This window comes from Pteropus alecto, unplaced genomic scaffold (assembly GCF_000325575.1).
Source record: "Pteropus alecto unplaced genomic scaffold, ASM32557v1 scaffold125, whole genome shotgun sequence".
NCBI lineage: Eukaryota > Metazoa > Chordata > Mammalia > Chiroptera > Pteropodidae > Pteropus > Pteropus alecto.
Genome location: NW_006436888.1, coordinates 4,725,225 through 4,749,642, shown reverse-complemented (window position 1 = coordinate 4,749,642; position 24,418 = coordinate 4,725,225). Strand labels below are relative to the sequence as shown.

Genomic DNA, 24,418 nt, shown 5'->3' with positions numbered 1-24,418 from the left:
AAGCCTACCAGGAATGTGTTGAGGATCAGAAGACACAAGGGCCAAGCCTCATGGGAAAGTGACAGCTTCGCCTGCCCTTTGGGGAGTGACTGAGACACAAGTCAAATCGCAAAGCCATGGCCCCTTCCACTGCTGAGATGCTGCCATGGAGCCTTCCTTCAAGCCATATTCGACGTAGCCAATAAAACCGATTGTTGCGTGGTAGGCATACAGCCCCTGGGATGGGGTTCACTTTGCAGCTGGAGAGACGATGGAGAGACATATAACCTGCAAAGAACATGTTTATAAAACACAGAACAGCAAAAATGGGTGCTGGGAGAGACAGTGGGTGGGAGGGGCCTAAAAAGCAAACCATTTAGGCTCCTGAGGGGTTTCTTGGGGCTGGAAGGAGCACATCACCTCCGATGACCTTCACTCCCATGTGAGATTGTGAGAAGTGTGTGCGTGCTGGGGAGGGGGCGGCAGGAACTGGCGATTCTGAGGACCAGGGGCTTACATCGCAGGGAGTGTATTTTCTGCATTCTGCGTCAGGATGGGTGGTATGATTTGGGATCTATGGCCTCTGCTGGGTGCAGGAGGCTTTCCAGCCCCTCCTTACTCCCAGTGTGCTCCAGGTCAGCGTGCCATCACCTGTGAGCTTGGTAGAGATGCAGGACCCTGGGCTTCACCTGCTGAATCAGAATCTCTGGGGCTGCAGCCCAGTTGCATAGGTTTTAACGAGTTCTTCGGCCCATTTTTGTACATGATAAAGTGAGAGACAAGGTCTAGGATACAGAACTATTGGGTCAGGGCCATTGGGATGATTCAGGGGCATTTGCATTCAGGTGTGAGTGGGCAAATCTGTTTGCCCAGTTAATAACCAGCAAAGATGAACTCGCAGGCTCTGAGGCCTTGCTTCTGGGGTGGAACTAGTCTTTATTTTTAGAGGAGATCGAGTAGAGCACCTGGTCCTGGAGCTCTCAGTCCTTGAGTGTTCTGACTCTTAGGAAATTCCCTGGGGGGCTGTGGCTCCTCTTTAAAGTGTGGGGTAGCAGGGGGCGGGGGGCGGTGCTATGCCCTTGTAGTCCTGTGATGGCGTGTTGCATGTGCTCTCGAGCTGTAAATAAAGAGATGATGGTTAATAAGTTGACTTGTTGCCTCTGTCTGCCCCTCCGGGAGATGGTCTGTCTGTGCAGGCAGTGAGCGCTGTTAGGGCATCATCGGCCTAGTATTTCTCCTGCCACATCTCATACATTCACTCACACCTTGGAATGAGCATTTGCTCTGAGCTAAACAGTCAACAGGCAGACAGGACCTCATCATGGTCTTTGAACCAAATCTCTTGGGTGGGAATTGCGTATTTTTATCTCCCTCCCCATTTTAGGGTTGGGCAGCTAAGGTCCCAAAGTGACGATAAGGCTGGTCACTGCAGGCTGGCCTCTGGCAGCCTCATTCCAGGCCTATGTGGGCAAGTGTGGAGAAAAGCAGATGCCAACTTGGGCAGGATGGGGAGGCACAAAACATTGCTGCCTGAAGCTGGGCATGGGCATGCTCAAATGCCGTCTTGGGAAAGGACATGAACTGGCAAGGGGGTGGCCTGGCTGGACACCAAAAAGGACATTTCTTGTCTCAGTGGCAGCTCCAGCCAGCATCACCAGCTCTGCTGACCAAGCCCTGCCAGGCCTAGTTGATCAGAGCAGGGCTGTGTATGGCTCTCAGTGGCTCTACATCCTAAAGCCAAGGCAGGGTCCAGACTCTGTATCTCACAGATGTGGGATGCGCTTCCGGGCCTGATGTCTCCGCAGGGGTACCGCTGAGGGACTGGCTCCTACCGCCTGGATGGGTGAAGAACGCTAACCCAGGGTTTCCAAAAAACGTGGGCCTGGAGCTCCCAGCATCAGGATCCCTTGAGAAGCAAACCCAGGTTTCCTAGCTCCACCTGGGCTTCAGACTCAGAATCTCCAGGGATGGGCTTGGACTCAATCTTGCATGTTCGATGAGCCCCCCATCCCGGGTTTGAGAACTATTGCACCAGACCTTCCTGAGAACTCATCTTGCATGTTCGATGAGCCCCCCATCCCGGGTTTGACCAGACCTTCCTGAGAACTCACTTCCTCCCCACTCAGGCCCCAGGGAGCTGGTAAACCCGCCACCAGAGACGGTTCTCAAGAACAGAGCCCAGATGGTCCCCCTTCCTACAGCCTTTGCAAGTCACGCCCTCTCTGTCCCAACTGCTCAACTCTGCACTGCAGTGCAAACACAGCCATCGACAGCACGAAAATGGACAAGTGCAAACGGATGAGCACGGCTATATTCCAATAAAACTTTATTTATACAGAAGGGCAGCGGGCTAGATCCATCCACGGGCTATATTTTGCCAGCCCCTCATCTGTACTGCTGACCCGTGGGTCAATGGTTACAGAAAGGCATGCTAGGCTTCTAAAAGCCCCTTCTGTCCTGGGATGTCAGCTCGAACCCATTTCTATTAACAAGGGTCAGAGCAGTGCTCCAATGAGGGGTCGAGGCCAGCCAAACCCAAGGCCACAAGGATTTCGGGTCTCTGCTGACAGCCTGAGTGCTGCCCTCAAGGGATCATGTGGCTGGATTGAGGGGTATCAGCCAGGGTTCTCCAGAGAAATAGAACCAATAGGATATTTATTTTTATCTATCTCTAAATGTCTATATATTTATACATCTCTTCTTTATACATGTATTTATATAGATGTATTTTAAGGAGTTGGCTCACAGTATTGTAGGGGCCAGCAAGCCTGACATCTGAAGGGCAGGTCAGCAGACCCTGCTTAGTCTGGAGCTGACGTCACAGTCTTGAGGCTGCGCTTCTTCTCCAGCCCCCAGCCTGGGTTCTGATGGCCGGATGGGGTGAGGCTCACCTGCATCATGGAGGGCAATTTTTACTTGACGTCAACTGCTGGTAGATGTTGACCAAGTCCACGCAATGCCTTCACGGCAACACCTAGATTAGTGTGTGATTAGACCCTCGGGTACCACAGCCCAGCCGGGTTGACACAGAAAACTGGCCCTCACAGGGGGGCACTTCCGGGGCGTGGCTCCCTAGGTTCAACTCCCAGCCAAAGCACCCAGGCCTGTGGCATGGCGGCCTCGGGCACATTGTGAGCTCTGGGCTTCCTCACTCCTTTGCCAGCTTGAGCATCAGGTGACAGCAGTGGCCGCTCTCTGTCATGTACTCGGGCACTCATGCCTAGTGTGCCTAGATGGTGTCTACTCAGTGTTGGGACATGGGATCCTGGTTGGAATAGGGTGGGAGAGGATGATGTGATGGACACATGACGGGGAGGCGAGTGGCTAAACAGAGGTACCCCTTTCCCTTCATCGCGCCCCCCCCACAATTGTGTATCCTGAACCCCACGTTTGTGCCTGGAAGATGGGGCAGGAAACCTGGGCTCCATCCACACTGGTGATTGGTCAGCACAATGGGGCAGGTTGGTCAGCTCTGCACGCTGTGACCCTGAACCGTCTCTCCATGTCCCCAGCCTTGACCTTGTGTCAGTGCCCGGCGCCGAGTGAAATACAGTAGTCCCCCCTTATCCACAGTTCAGCTTTCCGTGGTTTCAGTTAACTGCAGTCGATTACGGTCCGAGAATATTAAATGGATAATTCCAGAAATAAACACAGTTCATAAGTTTTAAGTTGTAAGCTCTTCTGAGTAGCGTGATGAAATCTCTAGCTGCCCCACTCCGTCCCGCCCAGGATGTGACTCATCCCTTTGTCCGGTATCTCCTTGCTGCATAGGATACCTCCCCCGTGAGTCACTTAAAAGCCATCTCAGTTATCAGACCGACTATCGGTGGTATTGCAGTGTTATGTTCAAGTCACCCTTATTTTGCTTGATAAAGTCTCATTCACCTCCCTTCATCTCATCGCGTAGGCTATTTGTCATCTCGCATCATCACGAGAAGCGTGAATCCAGCACAATAAGATATTTTGAAAGACCACATTCACATCGCTTTTATTACAGTATATTGTTATAATTGTATTTTATGACTGTTAATCTCTTACTGTGATTTATACATTAAACTTTACCATAGGTATGTATATATTGGAAAAAATATAGTATATGTAGGGTTCAGTACTCTCCATGGTTTCGGGCATGCGCTGGGGGTCTTGGAATGACTGATGGGGGATAAGGGGGTGTGGATAAGGGAGGAGTACTGTACATGTTTAGAGGAAATGCCTTCATCTGAACATAACCCCGGCCTCTGTTTATTGAGCTGTGTCCACTGCATGAGGCACTCATCCTCTCATATAGCCGGAAGAGGAAAACTAAGGCACTGAGAAATCAAGGCCACTTGTGAAAGTAATGCAGTGGTGGCAGTGCCAGGGGCCCCACCCAAGTCTCTCTGACTCCAACACCTGCTTATGTCCACCAACCCCATGCTCTCTCTCAAATGCCTCGAGTTTACTGAGCACCTCCCAGGAGTCGGTCGCCTATCCCCACACCCCACCTACCCACTCCCCAGCTCACAGAAGCTGTGTAGCTCATCCGGGATCACCAAGGCTGGGGGCGGGGCCAGCAGGCGACAGGGCCTCAGTGGAGCAGGCCCCAGAACTGAGCTGCATGACCTTCCTGCTGCCTCCTGAGGGGCTCCTCAGGGAAGAAGGAGGTCAGGTTTCCTCCCAGGGGCTTCCCAACTGGCGGAACCCCTGGAGGCACCCTGCCAACCCCTACCACCTGCTTCCTCATTCTTCTCTTATCTCTCCCGCTGCCTGAGCACAGGCTCCCCCACTGCCCCCGACTGCCCCCGCTCCCCTGCACGCAAGGGAGATGAGACTTCGTGGAGCCTGAGCAGAGCCAGCCAGGAAGCCGTCTCCAGTGAGCAGGATAAACCCCACGGCAGATAGCCTGGGGGCTGTGGGGCTGGGCAGCCGTAACTGGCCTTGTTTGTTTGTGTGTCTCGGCAATCTCAGATGTCCTGGAATTCCAACCCTATCTGCACGGAGAGACAGAAGGCTAGACAGAGAGCAGGAGAACTGGGACGTGGGGACAGGACCAGGACAGGCGGCGGGGGGCGGAAAGGAGTCAGCACACATTTAAAGAGGACCCGTGCGCGTGCGCGCGCACACACACACACACACACACACACGTGCATGTGCATACCCGTGCATGCCACACGTACACGTGATGACATTGAGAGGATCGCTGGGGTAGAAAAGGGGAACGAAGAAACGGCATAGGACAGAGTTAGGGAGCTGCAGGGAGACGAGGGGCTGTCTTTGTCTTTGTCTTGGGCAACAGCCTCTCTTTCTGGCTGGTGTCTAACGCAACCGCTGGTTCCTGGAATCCGACGGGGCCCCGGCAGTCTCCCTGTCTGCTTTTTCCATGCTCACCAAGCGGGGCACCGGGCATTCTGATGGGTTCCCTGATGCTTGACTCGAGCGTGCGGGTCTCTGAAGGGACACGGTAACATCACTAAGTGTTTGGTGAGGACTTGCTAAGATGAGGCTCATGCAGCAGTAATTTGCAAAGGACTCTGATGAGATGGCGAAGCAATAGGAACAGGAGGGATTACTGGCTGAGTTTTAAGGCTCAAGGGGGAGTAATCGAGGAGCCTAGCTGGGCCTATCAAAGTCAGCGATGGATGCTGCGTTGTTTGCATTCTGTGCCATTGGGACAAACTGTTCTGAATTGGCACCCCTTCGTTTTGGCTAGTCATAATACAAGTGTCTCCTCTGGAGAGACGGCTCCCACACCTTTCGACCATATCCAGGCTCCTCCAGAAAACCCAGGAAGAGGCAAGTAGCAGACTCCCCCACCCTGACTCCCTCCAGGCATGCCCCTCCCACCCCCCAGCAAGTCCCCTTCCTGCTTTAAGTGAGCGATGGGGTGATTTTACTGAGAAGTCATAATGACACTTGATACTTTCAGGATCTTGGCATAAACCAGAGCATGGGCCGAAGGACAGGGGATGAAGTGTGGGGGCCCAGGAGAGCCACCCTCACTCTAATCCACAAGCTTCTATTCAGTTCCTTCACTTCTGCCCATTTCCTGCCGTCTCTGCTTCCACCAGCTGGCTTCAGAGAGAAACAGAAGATCATGTCCACAGATACAAAGGACAGCATTGACCAACAAAACGCCAGGCCTTTCCTAATCCTGCCAGAATTTAGGCCAAGAAACACAGAGCCAGCATGTTTGTGACAAGCTAAGCAGAAGTGCTAGAGGACAGGTCTCCAGATTAAATCCCAGCGACATTCCCTGTGCCACCAAGGGCCACACTCTGCCCTCCAGACCCTTCTTTGATGTGCTTCTTGTGGAGGGCCCTGCTTTCCCACAGGCTCACGGGCCTTACAGACAGTGTTTTGGTGATTTTCTGTTTGTTTGATTTAACCACTTGGAAAAGGAAATGGCCAGGCCACATCAGAAATGTTGGGTGATCAAAGGACAGTTGGAAATCGTTCCAAAGCCTTTAAACTCGATGCCTCCATCATGTCTCACGCAGCCCCGTGGTTGGCTATTTCTGTACCTGTTTTCTAGATGCAGAAAAAAATTCAGAGGTTAAGTGACTGACCTAAGGTCTCATAAATGAAAAGTGGCAGTGCTGGGGGGTCGAGGCTGGGGGGCACAGCAAAGGAATCTGATGAGTCCTTTGCTGAGGCTGGGCTCCCAGGATTCGCTTGTAGGAAAAGGGACCTTTTCCTGCTGCTTCGGTCCTGGCATTTATTGTGGGCCAGGAGATGCCGAGAGATGCTGAAAGATGTGGCTTTTTTTTTCATAGCAGCAGGGCACCTATTTGCTCACTGAGCATTTACAAAGTGCCAGGAGCTGTGCCAGGCATTTTATGTAAATTATCTTGTGTGATTCTCATAATCACCCTGAGGCTAAATAACTTACCCAAGATCACTCTGCTGGGAGGGAGAAGGTAGGGATCCAAAAAATATCTTTACCTAAAGGACACAAGCAATCATAGGAAAGAAATGGCTGTGGCTGCTTCCCCAGCCATTTCCATAACCAGCAACATTGACCAAGTGACTTCCTGGGCAGAGCCTGGACGATGAGTGGTCCCCTGAGGACAAGCAAGGAGTCAGGCGGCAGGTCGTCCAGGTGCCTGTGATGAGAAGACGTGGTACACACAAACTTGTTCCGTTGGTGTATGTCGGTTCATTCCAGGAGCACCTACTATGCGCCAGGCAAGTGTTGAGGTTGCAAGACCCTCCTAGGACTTGCAGTCTAGTTGGGGGTGGGGCAGACAAGAAACAGATAAACAATTAAATTGCTAGGGCAATACTCTCAAATACTGATAACTGCTACAAAGAAAATAAGATCGGACTGTACAACCAACCTGGAAGACAGTTTGGCAATTTCTTAAAAAGCAAAATATACGCCTGCCACATGGACAGGTGGAATTCCAATGGTGGAATTCAGCCATTCCACCCCTAGATATTTACCCAAGCTGGTGTTCAATAACTATTCCCTGAATGAATGAACGAATGAATGAATGAACGAATTAATCTCTTCCTCATGTCAGTTTCTTTGTTGAAGTCACAAAGATAAAACTTGGCTGAGATAGACAGGATTGGTGAGGGACGTGAAAAATTTAAACTTCCTAAAGTGTGCTCCCTAAAAATGTATGACCCCAAAGCCTTGTGGCATGTGCTCTGTGGGGGTTCGTTTGTCCTTCCACGGCCACAACTGGGTCATGGCAGGAACCCTTTGAGAATAGTTTCTTTGAGAATAGTTTCGCTTTCCTTTGTTCGTGTGGGCTCCCTCCCTACCCCAGACAGCTGGACCTGTCCTCCCTCGCCGCGCCTGTGTGCTCCCTAAAAAAGTATGACCCCAAAGCCTTGTGGCATGTGCTCTGTGGGGATTCGTTTGTCCTTCCACGGCCACAACTGGGTCATGGCAGGAACCCTTTGAGAATAGTTTCTTTGAGAATAGTTTCGCTTTCCTTTGTTCGTGTGGGCTCCCTCCCTACCCCAGACAGCTGGACCTGTCCTCCCTCGCTGCGCAGCCCCAGCTGGTTGGGATGAATGCAGTGTCACTGGGTGAGTGGCAAGGACATTCCACAGACCCAGCCTTGTGCTTCATCTGGCTTCAATCTGTCTTCCCATCCTTCCCTTCATTCTTTGCGTCTCAGCCCAGGGCAGTATTTCCCTGTGATGTGCACAGAGGAGATGAGTGGCTGAATGTCAGGGTCCTAGAGCCAGACCTGCCTGGTTCCCAGCCCAGTTTTGCACCAATCAGTGACGTGCCTTCGGGCAAACCTCTTAACTTCACTTAACCCCAATCACCTGTCACTCTGGATAAGAGTAGTACCTACGGCATGGGTTTGTTCTGAGACTATGAGAATTTTCACACTCTTTTCCACAAAATAAACTCTTAATAAATGTCAGCTCTATCCCAGGAGTTGTTTTGTATTTTCTCCTTACGAGGTGATCACGGTCTTATTATACACCTACGGGCTTGGATTAAACACCTCTAGGATCTGGGGTGGATGGGAAATATTAGAAGGAAATCAATAAGTAATACTCTAATAACAATGTTATAATACCCACCACTTATTGAGGAATTACTCTTTTCTAGGTACTCTGCCAATAACAATAATTAACTAATAATTAATAATAATAATGATAACATAGCCAATCCTGATTTAGAGCTTACTGTCTGCCAGGAACCGTTCTAAATGTTTTTCATGTATTAACAAATGCTAACAACCCTTCGGGTTGTTCAACCAGAAAGTGGACAAAGCCAGAACTCGAACTCTGTTGCTCTGTTCTAGAGCTGTTCCTCTGTGCTCTAAATCTCGAAAAATCAAACTAGATGTATCCATTAGCCTGGTCTCTAAAAATTAACAGCTCTCAGTTAGAACGACAGATGCTGTGCTGCTCCGCCCCTGGGCTGGAGGGCTGTGTCTCCAAATAGGGCATTAAATTAGGCCAGTGGGCCCAGAAAAATCCTCTCTTTGTATATGAAGAGAGTACGTGTCTTGATGTGATCTGGGGATCTACCCAGGCAGTTTCACAGGTTCTCACATGGTTTCTCTCTTCCTGGAAAGAAGAACAAGTTCTCAAATGGACCCCAGGAGACCCTCAACCCAGGTAACTCTAAATGAAAGCTGGTGTTCTCCAAATCAAAGTTTTTTCTGGTCATGGGTGGAGAGGAGGCTGGAGGTAGCGAGAATTGATGTTTCTGTTGGGGTCGTCAACAGTCTTTGAGATACCAGGTGAGACAGCCCTTTCTTTCCTTAATTTCTTCCATTCACAGTTAAGGATCAAACAGGTGTCTTGACAGAATCTTCTCTAGTCTTCTTCCTTCTGGAGACAGGTGTGTCCTGCTGCTCTTCCAGCTAGATTTTTAAAAAGCTTTTAGTATGTTACCTCAAGTAGGAGCCAACCATCAGCCCCTTGTGTATTGATGATAGCAGTATCTTCTATGTGCTGCCTGTTTAGGAAGTGCCAACACTTGTTCTTGGCACTTTACCTTGACAAAAACTCCATCCCTCACCAAACTTTAATTAGACTTCCCTGGGCCCTCTCATGAACTTGGCCTCAACCTGGCCTCTGTGTCCATCCTGTTCTTGCTGGGTCTGCATAGTCTAGTTTTAGCAAGAATCCCCCTGCCTTTGATATCCGATCACCCTCAGTATCTGATCAAGTCCTTCACGCCCCACCTTTAAGGTCTAAGTCCGTGGCCTGCCTTTAGCAAGAATCCCATTAGGTCAGTTTAGCAAGAATCCCCCTACCCTTGGTGTCTCAGTAATTTTCCATCCACTGCCTCCTCACTTGGCTGCTTGGCTATAAATCTCCACTTGTTCTTGCTGTGTTCATACTTAAGCGTGATTTCTCTCCTCCCTTGCAATATCCCTATTCCAACAGTCCTGGGTAAAGTCTCTCTTACCATTTTAACAAGTATCAGAATAATATTTTTCTCAGAATAATTTTTTTCTCTAACAGCATGAATTCGTTCATTTATCCTCACAAGGATCCTATGAGGTAGGTCCTATAAATGCTTCCAGTTTAACACTGGAAAGTATGGAGGAGAGAGGATGCCCTAAAGGATGAGACTCCAGCCGTCGCCACATCCGCAGTTTGCACCTGCACATACTCTCAAGTTCTCCTGGCTGCACGTGGTCCCGTCAGTCCACCTGCTGGGATAGTAACTCGGCAAGATATCGGACCCTTTGAGACAGAAATCCTCAAGTTCTGCAGCAGTCTCCAGGAACTGCCTGAGCCGTGATTCGTGGGAGTTGGGAGCCAGGAGGAAGCGCGCAAACCCCGACGCCGTCTCCTAGCAACCGGCCATGGATCACGTGACTCGACTCACGTGGTCTGGAGCCGAGTTGGGGTTGGAGCCCAGGCGGCGGGCCGGGAGGGGCTGGCAAGTTTGCTTGCCGAGTTCGGAGCCCAGGAGTCCCCGCGGCTGTCGCGCAGGTGCCTTCCGCCTAGGTCGGGATGGAGCTGCCAGCCGTGAACCTGAAGGTGGCGACGGGCGAGGCGGGGCGGGGGTGGCCGCGCCAAAGGCGGGCGGGCGCGAGGCGGGTCTCCCCGAGTGTGTGGGGCGTTCGCTTTTTTAAAGTAGAATTTCAGAGGTGAGAGGACCGAGAGTTTGGGAAAGAGAAAGGATGGGGAGAAAGAGAAGGTACAGACCCCAGGTGAGAAGCAGACAGGCAGACAAATCGTGGCAGGGACAGGGAGCCAGGAAAAGGCCAGCATTGGGGACCGCGAGGAAACTGGAGGCGATAGGAGAGGAAAAGGGCCGCCCCCTCCCGGAGTCAGCCCCCTCCAGCTGCGACATCCCGGCCCCAGGGGACTGCTTTGGCCTACGCGCCCAGAATTCCCCCGGAGAAAGAGGAAGGCGCGGGGGAGGGGCCCACTGAGACCCGTACAGTGACTTGGTGGCGGGACACGTCCCCGACACAATGGGGCTAGACCTCTCACCTGGCCTCCCATAAACGCCTGGCGGCCTCCTTTCTTTGCTAAATCCGGTTAAGAAAATCAGATGTTCCCAGACAAGTGGTTTCCCAAAATTTATAAACCCAGCATTATTCCTTCCTAAAAACGAAAAAACAAAAAAACAAAAAACAAAAAAAAACCCACGAACTCCAATAGAAGTTGCTTAAAAGAAAACCCCAACTCTGTGCACTTAGGAAAACACTGCAGGGCTTCCGGGGGTGTCTTCATTTCCTGAGGCGCTTCCTCAGCCCCTCAGGATGCCAGTGGCTGTTCTTTTTCTCCCCGCCCACCCCCAGTCCGCTGTGCTTCTTGGCCGAGTTTGCGACAGAGGGACTGTGGCCTTGAGCTTTGGTCAAGAGGGCGTGAACCTTGGACCACATCTGCTGTTTAGGGTCTTGCTGCAGTCTCGTTTGAGACTATATCCAGGAATGCGCTTTTACTCACTAGCGACAAAGCGTTTTGCAGTGGGGTGTCCAATACCAAAGGAATCCGAGAGACAGATGACTATGAAACAGCACATCATCCATGTTTGGGCTATGAGACGCGGTCTGTGCTGTGACTTCACACAGGCAGACTTCCGGTAATCACACTCCGTGGGGCAAACCTCCCCAAAGCTTTTGGTCAACAGCTGCGTGCAGAGGTGCTAGAGTGAGGGAAAAGGCTTGGGTTGAAGGTTTAGCTGGGAAGAAATTTACGTGAGGGCAACTGAGGTCTCTTGGTATCCACACTCACTGTTCCAGGCAGTGTGGGGTTAATGCCAACTGCCTTTTCTCTGATTAGAGATTTGCCTAAAATAAAGCTAAGAGGAAATGAGGTGAGGGACAGACTGCAGGATTCGAGGAGGGAGACAGCTCTCTTCATGGGCATCCGTGGTATGCCAGGTTATTTATTTAATCACAACCACCTTCCGAGAAAGCTGAGACTGTCATCTTTCATGGCTGAGCAGACTTCGGCTCAGATCAGGTAAATAACTTGCCAAGGTCCCACAGGGATTAAGTGGCAGAGTCAGGATTTGAACCTACCAGGGTCAGACTTCAAAGCCATGTCCTTTCCTACCACCAGTTAGTTAGGGCTGATGTCTGCTTTGACAGTTTGTGTTCATCAGGAGAACTTAGTCTGTTTGGGGCTTTTTTTTTGAGCAACTTTATGGCTCTGACACAGATGTGAGCTGTGCTGGCTTTTGGTGCCCAGAATGAAATGCTGGTCCTTCCCTTGACCTAGGAAAAAAAGACCCCCTGTCTCTAAAAGTCTTCACTGCTACTAGTCAGAGACAAGTGCTGGGGGACCCTGAGGAGCTAGGGTTGTCAGGTAACATCCAGGACATCCAGTTGAATTTGAATTTCAGGTCGACAATGAATAATTTTTTGGCATAAGTATATTCCAGGCAATATTCCGGACATAGTACCAAATTATTCATTATCTGAAATTAAAAATTAACTAGGTTTTCTGTATTTTTGTTGTTAAATCTGGCCACCCTATAAAGGGCAGCTGTCGACTTCCTGCTTGCTGGAACTTAAGCAGGATGTTCTAAGACCAGGGCCCCGAGGGAGCTGGGGAAATGCACTCCGTGGACCTGTACTCACTCCTCGCTCATTTCGTACGTTCCTTGGGAATTGGCCCAATGCCTGCTCATGCCCAGCCAGAGTGGGCAGTGGTGCCAGGTGAGAAGAAACAGCTGCCCCAGGCCCTTTGCACCAGAGGCAACCCCTAAATGAGTCCCATCTGTGAGGCGAGTCTTGAACTGGAGGAATGACATCGTGACAAGAAGAAAGGACTAGACTTGGCTTCATGAGGTCTTGTGGAAAGAAGCCCTTGGGAAGGAGGTAGGAATGTGGTGGGAAGCATAGCATTAGGTTGAGGACGCAGGAAGCCGGCTTCCTATAGCAGTGGGGGCAGCTGCGGAGCAAGGGCTGCCTACCTGGTAGGCCCTGTGTCAGGTGTTTCACACGCCTCTCCACCTCCCTGTGCCACCAGATTCACACGACAACCCTATGAAACAGGCATATCGTCCCTACTTTAGGGAAGAGCAAGCAGCAGTTCTGAGAAGTCAGGTGACTTACCCAAGGTCACACAGTCTCTGCAGCATGGAGCCGGGATCTGTATATTTGGCTGCAGCGCTCATGCAGTTAACCACTCACTGCCTGACTCCCCTCCCCTCTGGGGCAGCCGTGACTCATGTCCCTTAGCCTCAGCCACCCTCGGGGATCTCACTATCTCCCGTAACAGGTCAGGGAGCATATGCCCAGGGCTGGTAGGAGTAGATGCCATGTATTGATCTGTGTGTGGATCTGAGAGGTCTGTCCACCACCTGTTTGGGCAGTCCCCACCCCCCCATTCCTTGTGTTCCTCTAGTGGCAAGTTCGCAAGACCTCTTGGCTTTCCCTTAGTCTCCCCTTCTCCACATTAAACCTCATTTGCATCCGCCCTTCCCTTGTTCTTCCAGATCCTGACAGTGTAGCACAGTGGATAGAGCACAGGCCTTGGGGCCAGAGAAACCCGCATTCAGGCTGGGCTTTCCTACTTATTAGCTCTGTGGCCTTGAACAGGTGTCTTAACCTCTCCTAGTATCAATTTCCTCACTGTGAAAGGATAAAAATAAACCCCTTCTTCTAGGGTGATAAGAGGAGGACCCAGTGGTCCAGGAGGCGGTGTAGCATTACGTTTTTATTGGCCTTAAACTGAGACCAGATAGACCGAGTCCGAGATTTGCGTCTGGGCTCTTGTTTATAAGAGTACAGTTTGGGCCAGTTACTCTCTCAAAGCCTCAGTTTCTTCATAAGTGAAACAGGATCAGTACTCTCCCCCCTATAGTTGCAAAGATGACACAGGTCAGGTGTTCAAGGCAGTGTGGAAACATGGCAGGCAGATCCTCAGCAGCAGTGGGAGATGCTGTTAACGCTGTCGCAGAATGCCTGTCCCATCCAGGTACTTTTGGTTATTAGGTGGATACATACAGTGACTGTCCAGATGCCGGTGTCTCTGTGGTTGAGGCACCCCTGTGGGACATCCGGGTGATAGGTATTGCCTTGATTTCATAGAGAAGGAACCTGGGGCTCAGACACAAAGGGGTATGGGCCCTGGACCAGAACCCTCCTCTCCTATCCCCAGTCCAGCATCCTACAGTCCCCTGTCATCAGTCCGTTGGTCTTCGGACACATGGACACCATGCGGAAAAGAGCCTGGCCGCCCCCCTGGGCTGAGCGCTGTGTGAAGAGGCGAGGGGTCAGGACTTTCTTTCCTCTTGCCCAGCCAGGAAAGGTCAGGCTGCCCAGGCCCGTTCTCAGATCGAGGCTTCTCCCTGCCCCATTCTCTGCTGCGGTGCCTAAGAATCTCAGGTGTCCCCTTGGTTACCAGAAATCGCCCCCAGGGCCAGCAGACAGCTCTTTTATGCTGAGATGAGTCACTGTTCCCTCCTCAGGGCTCTGGGGAAGGGTGGGGCCGGTTCGGCTCCATGTCTTGTTGGTGATTTCCTGGACTTTAGACCTTTCTAAGCCTGATTACTAAGATAGGGAAACTGAGGCAGAGGGGGCTTAGTCTTCAATGAGTTCCTTTTCCCAGGGGCTTAAGAGAAGTGATCAGAGAGTATGAAGTTTCTTAAATATTTATAAAACAAAAGGGACGTCACGCAGAGGGGACCGTATGTCTTCTGAGGATCTGCCATATTTCTAGGTTATGCTCTTTTCCTCCCCAAAGAGACAGTATGGCTTTCAGCCTTAGCTCACTGGTCTTACAGGCCCTTCCGGCTCTGGGAAGAATCTTCGTCTCATTTTCTCCAGAGTGATTTCCCCACAGGTTCCCCATGGATCAGCTGCCCTCTTGGGTCCCCACCTGTCATCTCACCCTAATAAAGCTGGGCTCTGCAGGGCCATTCATTACAGACCCGTGGGTGCAGTGGTTAAGGACCCGTTGTGTGCACAGTGTAGACGTAGGAACCAGAGCCCTGGGAATCAAAGACAGGCCTGAAATAGAAGCCAGCGGGGAAGGATCCGGTGTTGACGTTCGGGAGAAGGATGGTGATGTGAGCCGCCTTCCCTGTGCCTCGTTTTTCCATGTCTTCTCTTAGCCCGAAAGCTGGGTACCAGGACCACTGCAGCGGTCCGCTCAGCGTGGTTTTGGCAGATCCCTTGTGCTTTGTGGGCAGGATTTCCTGTTCAAGCAGACAGCGGTGGCTGGCTCTCAAGATAAATACCAGAATTCTTCCCCACACTGCCCAGGCCCGGCCCTGCGCGCCCCCCAGCTTCCTTCCCCTCCCCAACTCTTCTCATCTTCTACGCCAGTCATATTGGCTTCTTTCAGTATGCAGAACGTTCCACGCTCCCTTCTGCCACAGAGCAGGTGATGTCCCTTCTGCTTGAAAAGCTCTTTTCTCTCTGCCCCTAGACAACCCCCGCCCCCCCACCCGCTCACCACTTTCATCTTGGCTGAAATGTCACTCTCAGGGCCTCAGCACCCCACTCCCCCACTTCCCCTGATGCAGAGCGAGGTTCCTCTCCCTTTGCTGTAATTTGCCTTCTGAATGGGGTCTCACTGGATTCTTCATTCCTGAAGTGCTTGTCGGGATGGGTGAATGTCCCCTACTGGGGAGGGCAGCACCACATTGCTCCGCTGGCCATCGATTCCCCAGGGTTGTTGAGTTAAACTGTAAATGTTTAAGAAACTTAGAACCATCTGATCACTTCTCTGAAGCTTCTGGGAAAAGAAACCCATGGAAGACTGAGCCCCTCCTGCCTCGGTTTCCTCATCTCCGTAATGGGGAGAGGACACCCGCCCAGGCCCAGAGAGCCTGGTAGTCGGACGACATCTGGCTTATGGTTGGGTTTGAACCCTGGCTCTGCCGCTGACCAGCTGTGTGACCTTGGGCCTCAGTTTTCTCAATTATAAAGTGATACCTCAGAGGCTTGTCAGGCTTAAATGAGTTCACATACAAGAAGTACTGAGAATGGTGCCCGACACACGGGAAGAGCTCAAGAATACAGAGGTAGATGATCGCGAAGATTCCTTCTAGAGCTGGCCTCCTGTGATGTACAGGCCCGCCGCCCTTTTCAGTCATGGGACCTCCGAGTTGAGTGCATTAGTCCTTACAGGATTATGTTCCTAGTCTTCTGAGTTTTGGGGGCTGTGGAGCCAGACCCCTTTTAGTTCACTCGCACTGGGCACTCTGGTGAAGGCGGGGTGTCCCAGCCCTCGGCTCCGGTTTCGCCTCCCCGCTGTGTGTGGAAAATGTCCACGTTTGTCGCAAGCCCACAGTCCTCAGCTGAAGGCTCGGGCCTCCACTGTGAAGGGCAGGGGAACTGGTTCTGGAGTCAGACTTATAATTTAATTCCAGCTTTTCTGGTTGCCATCAGTGAAATCTTGATCAATTTTGTTTACCTCTGAGCCTAGCTTTCTCATCTGTAAGATGGGAATGATAACAGAATCTGTTCCAGAGGCTGTTGCAAGGCCCAGAGAAGGTGCAAGGTGTTTGGCACAGGGCCTGGCACATAGGAGGTACGCAATAAATAGTCTTCTAGAAACGCTTTTCCCTCCTCAGCCAGAGTTCTTTATGGCAGGTGGCAACTTCTCCTTCTGCCCTTTCACCAGACCAGAAACCTGGGCCTTTTACAGCAAGTCGGCACTGTCTGCCATCCCTGCCCCTGCCCCAGGCTCTCGGCGTGCCCTGCTCCCAGCTCGACCCCTCAGTCCCTTGAGTAAACTCCTTCAAGGGCGCCACTGGCACTCCTGATTTGGGGCTCCTGGCCTCCCGTAGTTTCACAGCCACCCCTACCCCCTCCATATGGCCACATCTTCCTCCCCAAGGCTCTGAGTCCTGCCTCCCTGGCTGGGCTTCCGTGCGTCCTCTCTGGAACACCTCGCTCCTCCTTCGCCTGGCTGACTCCTGCTCACCCTTTGGCACCAGCTCCAGAATTCTCTCCTTTGCAAGCTCTAGTTAACAGCTGCCCTGCCCTTTGCATACCAGCTGCTCCATCCTTTATTTGAGTCCCCGTCAGGGCCCTTTCGATGACCAGGAGTGGAGACCACTTCGAGTTGAGGGAGCTATTATTTTAAGGACACGTGAAATCTAGAAAAAAGCCAGAGGGTTTTTTTTCTCTTAACGTAAATCATACCAACTTCCTTGCAGAAAACCCTCCAGTGGCTTCCCTCCGTGCACTCAGGATGAAAGCCACACTCCTTTCCGAGGCCCTCAAGGTCCCTGCCACCCGGCTGCTCTCCTGCTCTTCGGATGCCCCCAGCATCCCCTCTGCCCCGTACCACACCCCAGCTCCAGTGTCCCAAGGGATTAGCCTCTCTGAGCTTCCCACCTCCACCCGCTGCCATTTCTCATTGAAGCCTCCGATTCCAGAGCAGATTCCCAGGTTCCCTAAGGGCACCTCCAGCCTTTGTTAGCAGAAGAGGTGTGGGTGTCACCTTCCCCGAGGGAATGGGGAGGGGTGCCGTGGCCTGTGCTCTTCCTCCCGGTTCACTTGCCGTTGCTGGTGTTTCTCTTCAGACATTTGTGAAGCCCTCTTAGGTGCTGGCCTCCTGTGCTTTCTGGCTCCAAAAGCGTCCCCATGCCCTGCCGCCATGATGGTCATATTTACAGATCTCTTTCTCCTGTCCCCTCCCCCCCATTTTGTGCCACAGATGATCCTCCTGGTTCATTGGCTGCTGACGACCTGGTGAGTGACTCCACAAGTGTCTGGTTCTGTGTCCACCTGTCTCCAGGCCAGTTCCAAAACTAAATAGCACCTTTATCAAGAGCATCATTAGCAACACCCGCCCCCAACACCCCAAGAACAGGCAGGGCAGGCAATTCCCAGGTCTTCGCCATCACTCCCTCCCAGGCGCTTCCAGCCCTCATCCTAGGGGAGCTGGCTGGCCCAGGGCAGTGCCGACAGCTCAGATTCTTCTCCACTGCCCAAAGCCCTTTGGGGCTTGGCGTAACTCTGATTCCTCCCCAAGGCCTTTGCATCTGGGAGATCTGAGGTGCTGAAGCCTGGGGGCAGATGTCGCACGTTCCCTGAGGCAGCGGTAGGCTGGGCATCAGGGTTCTGTGTCTGCGATCTTGGGTGAGTCACTTAAATTCCCTGAGTCATTTTCTCACCCGTAAAATAAGAGCATTACTGACCCTCCCACTTATTTTTTAAGGTTATTAGAAGGTGAAAGCACGACTTTGTAAACTGTAGTAACCACTAATATCTATTGAGGGTGTCCAGGTGCCAGCCACTGGGCCAAGTGCCTTCTGTGGGTTAGCTCAGCAGCTCAGACATGTGACGAACCCAGCACAGGGGAGAGGTCACTTGCTTAGGGGTGGACCCTCACTCTTATATCACACCCCCGCCTGGAGACATTCAGGTGGACCCTGGTCATGTCCTGGCTCCACCATGTTCCATCCGGGTCACCTTGGGCAAGCGACTCCACCTCTCGTTTCCATCTGTAAAATGGGCACAAGGCCGGCACACTCCTCAGGAGCCAGGAGGGAGAAGCAAGGCCATGCCCATCAGACACTGCCCAGGGCCTGCCACAGAGGGCGGCTCGAAATTTGCAGGACTGACTCGTTACTGCCGGCCGTTTTATCTGTTGAGCTTCTGGGGAGATATCTCTGCCAAACCAAGAGCAGAAACCATTGAGCTCACGAGTGCATTCTGCAGATTCTGAAGAGTAGTGTGCACGTAAATGGCTGTGAATAATGTGAACTGTGATAATCATGGTTAATGACCTCGGAGAGCTAGGTCCAAAACACATTTCTCGGTCACTCCTCTAACTTCTGAGTTGGTGAGTTTGGGTTGAGGCCCCAAAACTTACGGGGACCACTGAGCCTAGTTACACTCTACACTTCACTGCTTTGCACGTGGTTTTTGTACGGTGCACGTCAGTGAATGTCATTTAAATTTATGAGGCGCCTCACTGCGTACTGGGGCAGTCTAGGCCCAGTGGAAATGGTGAGTAAGAGCAGGCTCTCTTGAGCCAGACTGCCTGGGTTCAAATCCCAGCTCCGCCACTTAGCAGCTGCAGGATCTTGGGCAGGTTACTTGACCTCTCTGTGCCTCAGTTTCCTCACCTGTAAAATGAGGATCGTAATAATGTCTCCTCCTTAGAGGAATGCACATAAATGAGTTAATTTCAAGCATTTGGAACCGTGCCAGATACTAGTAAGGCCTTTATGTTAACTCTTATTTTTGTTGGGTTGACACGTAACTAAATATCAGTTAGTAGCAATACCCTAAAAAATAAAATAGAGTGGGCATTGTGTTAGAAAGTGACGAGGTTGTACTTAAAATTGGGTGGTCAAGGAAGGAATCTTGAGCTGAGACTAAAATGACAAAAAGGGGCTAGGTGTCCAGGGTAGAGGGGTCAGCACAGGCAGTGGCTGGGAGGTAAAGGAGGGCTTTACCTCCCACAGGGCTCCGTAGGCCATGGGGAACAGTCTGTTTTATTCCCAGTGGGACAGAAAACTGTTGGATTTTTAGCAGAGGCGTGACACCATGTGATTGATATCGCTGGTTGCTATTTTGAGAATGGCCTGTAGGGGGCAGGAGTGGAAGTAAGGAGACCAGTGCAGGAGACTATGGTGGTAAATCCTGGTGGGAGAAGATGATAGTTTGAACCAGAGGGATCCAATTAGGAAGCAGAGCCAATGGGATTTGCTGACATTTGTGGCACACGGCTGGGGAGGAGAACAAGTGCCTTGTGGCCTGGCAGACTGTGGCCTCTTCTCAGAGTGGGCCCTGAACCCCGGGAGCTCAGGGAGATGACCTGTGGGAGGGGCTGGGCACCTGTGTGGCGGTCACCTCCAGACTTGACTCAGGTGTGTCTTCCTGCAGGGGCTGCCTCGTGTTCTTGGGCCCATATGCCTGGGCCAACTTCACCATCCTGGCCTTGGGCGTGTGGGCCGTTGCCCAGCGGGACTCCATTGACGCCATAAGCATGGTGAGCTGGGGAGCAGTGCGGGGAGCTGGCTTCCCCTCACTCGTTCCAACCTTCTCTCTCTTCCTTGTGTCCGCATTTTCCATTTTCTAAAGCCTTGCAGATAAGCCCACCCAGGCTGCCAGCCCACATGTTTTTACTGGCCTGGCCTGCTTCTCTGCTTACCTGGCTCAGGGAGCCCATTGTCTTCCCCAAGAAAGGTGTGGGGCAGGGTCCCACCAGCGGCCCAGTTGGCCACTTCCCAAAGGCAGTGGAGCATGTACCCAATAGTGCTCTTCAAGACCCCCATTAGGAGAGAGGGATGTGGCTGGGAGACCACGAAGAGGGAACTCCAGTACTTTGTGAGATCAGAGTGGACACAGCCTGGCCGAGCTCTCCCTCGGGGAAGCTTCCCGACACCCACTAAGCCCCAAGGGGCGGTGAGCATTCCAGCACAGCCTCTCAGTGTGACTGAGGCTGGGCCTCTTGGGATGACAGAGAAGGGGTTTCCTTGGTCATGGAGACAGATAGGGCGAACTCTGAAGAACCTTCCATCTCAGAGGAAGCAAGTTTTGTGCCTCCTCGTGACATCAAGGGCGACAGGAAGTGGTGGAGGCTCCGGTGGGGCTGCAGGCTGGGTCTAGGCCGAGTCCCTGCCCCAGCCAGGCAGTCCCGTCGGGCGTCTCATCCGCAGGGTCCTGCCTGCTTGCTCGATCTGGTTTCCAGCAGACGCTAAGGGACACACAGTAGGGCACAAACGGAGCTTCTGGTCTGGTGTCTGTGGTGGGAGAGTGATGGGGACGTGGCAGAGCATCGATGACGTGGTCACTGCTGGGCCCTGCGCCGGCTTGTCTTGCAGTTTCTGATTGGCTTGGCAGTCACCATCTTCCTGGACATCGTCCACATCAGCATCTTCTACCCACGGCAGAACCTCACCGACACGGGGCGCTTCGGCGCCGGCATGGCCATCCTCAGCCTGCTGCTCAAGCCGTTCTCCTGCTGCCTCGTCTACCACATGTACCGGGAGCGCGGGGGTGAGCTCCAGCTCCACGCTGGTGAGACCGCACCCTGCTGCCCTCTACGAGTCCCCTCCCCCGGGCCAGGTGACAGGCCTGCCATCTCCCCACGTCTCCTCTGTCTCTGCCTTGCCTAACCCACAGCCCCTGCCCCAGGGAGCTGACCTTGCGCCGGTGGGTGAGAGCTCAAGGTGCAGGAGGGGTTTGGTGTGAGTGCTATGCGCCCGGCTAGAAGATGCGCCCGCTGCTGGTCTCTGCTGCCGGAACTCCGTGGTCCCCCGGCTGTCCCAGCTTGGCATGACCTTTCCCTGGCATCAGGCCATGAGCAGAGCTGGAGGCAGTGGCCAGGCCTGCCCTCTGAGCTTGAGCACAGATGCAGCTGAGGCTGTGATCCAGCTCCATGGGCAGCTCTGGGCAGCTCTGCAGCCTGAGGCTTGAAGGCACCTGCAGGGCTACCTTCTCTCAGCTCCCACTGACCCCATCCCTGGAGCCCCCTTCTCCTGCCTTCTGGGGTCTGGGTGGCCAAGGAGGAGATGGTGCTGGCATGGGCCAGGCCGCCTCAGCTGAAGACAGCGCTGAACTGCAGGCGCTGACCCTGCCAACCAGCCCCGCCCCAGGCCCTGGCCCAGCCCCTCTCTGCCCCGCCCACGGCCTCTCTGAGCTCTAGTCCCTCTGCTCTCTCCATCACACATTCTCATTTCCTTTCTCTATCTCAGAGAGAAGGAGGATGAGGTAGGTGTGGTCTTCTACGCCTCACTATTGAGAAGAGAGGCCCAGGGTGATCCTGCACAGGGAGCGGCTGGGCCAAGGGCAGAAGTGGCCTGTGTTTCCCCCAGGCTGAGGGGGAGCCAGTAACTCTTCTCCCATTGGGTAGATGGGGAAACTGAGGCCCAGAGCCCCTGGGGCTTGTTCAGGATGAAAGGACAAATGAGCAGAGTAGGGACAGGAGCGAGGAGCGTGGGCACTGAGAGCCTCCCACCTGCCTTGCCCCGCCAGCCCTGGCTCTCTGGCCTCTGCAGCTGTGCCAGGCTCTGGAGCCCCTGGATGTAGGAGCCTGGCAGGCATCCATCCCGCCTGGGAGAGGGGCTGGAGGGAGCCGCAGGTCCAGGGCTGGGCGTCCTCAGCCCGATTCCTGCACATGCGCTGCTCGGGGGAGCACCGAGGCGGCGTGGCCCAGAGCCCTGGCTTGGGGGTCGTGCTGCCTGTGTTTGAATCCCAGTCCTCAGCTTCAAACTGTGCGATCTCAAGCAAGTCCGTTCATCTCTTGGGCCCCCAGTTTCCTCATCTATGAAGTGGGGACAATAAAAATACCTACTCTGTAGGGTTATAGGAAGAGTGAACGAACAGTATGTGCTAAACAAAGGCTTGGTGCCTGGGGCCGTGGCTGCCATCACTGTCCTGGGTGCCAGGATGCCCAGCTCCGGCCTGCTTGGTGGGGGCTGGAGTGGATCTTGGTTTGGACTCACTGGAATGTCCTGAGTCCTTACCTGTCATTTTTTCTTTCTCTCCATCTCCACGCCTCTTAGGTTTTCTTGGACCTTCACAGGACCGCAGCGCTTACCAGACGATTGACTCGCCAGAGGCACCCTCAGACCCTTTTTCTGGCCCGGAGGGCAAGAATCACAGCCCCCAAGGGTACTGAAGCCAGCCCTGCCCGGCCGGGCCCTGGCACAGGGGCATTTGACAGGCTCCCAGGGAGGCCCAGGCCGCGTAGCCTTCCTCCCGCCCTGGACGCCGCTCCAGGGCTGCTCCTCGCCCCGCCTTTCTTGGGCCGAGCATGGAATGTGTCCTCCCACGTCCTGTCTCGGGTGTTGCCTGACCGTCTCTGTGCACACACCTGTCCCGAGCGCCCCGAGGCCTTCCCTTCCAGGAATCCCACTGGGCGCAGGCTGGGAACGAGGTCACTTTCCTCACTGCCCCCCTCAGCTGCTCCGTGTAGGCCCCGGTCAAGCCACACCTGAGCCTGGCAGGGTCCAGCCTCTAAGGCCAGTGATGCCCCCTTTCCGGGGCGTCCTCGCAGTGTGTCAAGCCCTCCTGCAGAAGCTCCGTGAGCTTTGGGTCATGCTCAGCCCCAGGAGCAGTCCAGCATGGAGGTGAGGTCCTTGCGTCTCTCACTGCCTGGGCACTTGGTGCCTATGGACCCCAAGGCTGGAGGCAGGAGGTGTGTGTAGCCCCTGAGACCCACCACAGCCTCCAGCTGCCCTCTCAGCCATGGCATTAAAGTTCAGGGGATTCTGTAGCTAGATGTGTGTCGAGCCATGATTAATCACCCAGCGGGCTGGGGCCTGTCTGCATTCGTGGGAAGCTTTCCCCTGCGAATTCCCAGGCTGCCTGGGCTTAGCTGCCCATTCCCTCGTGGCAGGAGGAGGCAGAGGCTTGTGACCAGCTGGGCCTGCCCTGCACCCAGCTCTGGCCTAGCTGAGGCCCTAGCAGAGGAGGACAGTCTTCCAGGATGTCTGTTTCTCTGAATCAGATGACTCCGGTGTTGGTTTGAATCTTGCTCTGCCACTGACTGGCTGTGTATCCTCGGGCAGCTTAGCCTCTCTGACCTTGGTGTCTTCTGGACAAGTGCTAACGCCTGCCGAGGGGTGATGCTGCAAATGACGTTAAATGTCTGGTCCACAAAAGGGCTCCCGAAATGACAGCAAAGTTGTTAGTGGGGTTGCTCCTTGAGCCTGTGATGATGGGTCAGAAGGTGACAGGCAACTTCTTCCTGGCTGACCCTGGCTTGGCCTCAGAGCTGACTGGGACTGACACATGTCCAGAAGCCCCAGCAGCCCCATGGCCAGGGCCCAAACCCACTCTGACTGGGGTGGACACTGACCACTGGGCCCCCGGTGTCTGGGCTTCCCTGGTCTGGTCCACAGGGGTGAACTCCGGTGCCTACTCTCAGGGAACAGATGTTCAGAGTCCTCTGCGGGAGGCAAGACTCCCGGGAACAGGGAAGGACCTCGTGCTCTGAGGCCAAGGGACGCTGTGTGCCGCAGCCATGGCAACGGAAAACGGCCTCACTGTCAGGAGGGGGCGGACAAACAAGCCGTGGGACGTTCATCCTGTGGAATCTTGTTCAGTTGCGGTGAATAAACCAGACAGACCTGTTTCTGTCAGCATGAACAGAACGGTGCGGGGTGGCGTCTGCAACAGGATGGCACGGCTGTGAATTTCAACACCACAGCAGTACCACGCATTATTCTTGGGCGTAGATGCAGTAAAATATAAAAGTGTGGCCCAGAAGGGCACGTGTCACGTTCATGATTGTGGCCACCTTGGATGGGGGAGGGGTGCAGCCAGAGGGGAATGGGACGGAAACTCTAGTTCCTGGCAGGTGGATCCTGCATCTGTGTCCTGAATGTGTCAGAATTCCAAAGGGAATGAAAACATGAGGGGGGAAGCGTTGGGCAGGAGGGGTGGATAACAGAGCCTGTGCCAAGCAGAGGGGTAGTATAATCAGAGACCCCAATCTGACCAGAACTCTGGGGAGGGGGCAGTGGAAGGCTCCTGTCTTAACTGTATTCCCCAGAAGCAGACCCTGACATGAATTGAAGTGTGTGACTTGGTGCAAAGCAAGGGAGCTGGACTTTCTTGGTCGTTGGCCAAAGGCAGCTCATGGACAC

At 53.4% G+C, this 24,418-nt stretch overlaps 1 protein-coding gene and 1 long non-coding RNA gene across 5 annotated transcripts; one reads left to right on the top strand and one right to left on the bottom strand.

Moving 5' to 3' along the window:
• Positions 1-3,963: 3,963 nt before the first annotated feature.
• Positions 3,964-11,001, bottom strand: LOC112481773. 2 transcript variants are annotated; one of them, XR_003047034.1, is made up of 4 exons: positions 10,891-11,001; positions 6,848-7,183; positions 6,348-6,486; positions 3,964-5,406 (listed from the first exon to the last, which is right to left on the bottom strand). It is a non-coding gene; the product is annotated as an uncharacterized LOC112481773 (long non-coding RNA). The 2 variants fall into 2 exon arrangements; XR_003047035.1 differs by having other exon boundaries at positions 6,901-7,183.
• AGTRAP (angiotensin II receptor associated protein) lies at positions 10,273-24,038 on the top strand. 3 transcript variants are annotated; one of them, XM_025048591.1, is made up of 6 exons: positions 10,295-10,431; positions 12,549-12,728; positions 17,527-17,561; positions 19,707-19,812; positions 20,648-20,843; positions 22,331-24,038. In XM_025048591.1, the coding sequence occupies exons 3-6, from the start codon at positions 17,527-17,529 to the stop codon at positions 22,444-22,446; spliced, it is 453 nt and encodes a 150-aa protein (XP_024904359.1). In that variant the 5' UTR covers positions 10,295-10,431; positions 12,549-12,728; the 3' UTR covers positions 22,447-24,038. The 3 variants fall into 3 exon arrangements, with proteins under 3 accessions (XP_015446898.1, XP_006914412.1, XP_024904359.1); XM_015591412.2 differs by lacking the exon at positions 12,549-12,728 and having other exon boundaries at positions 10,273-10,431; positions 20,648-20,822; XM_006914350.3 differs by lacking the exon at positions 12,549-12,728 and having other exon boundaries at positions 10,274-10,431.
• Positions 24,039-24,418: the final 380 nt, after the last annotated feature.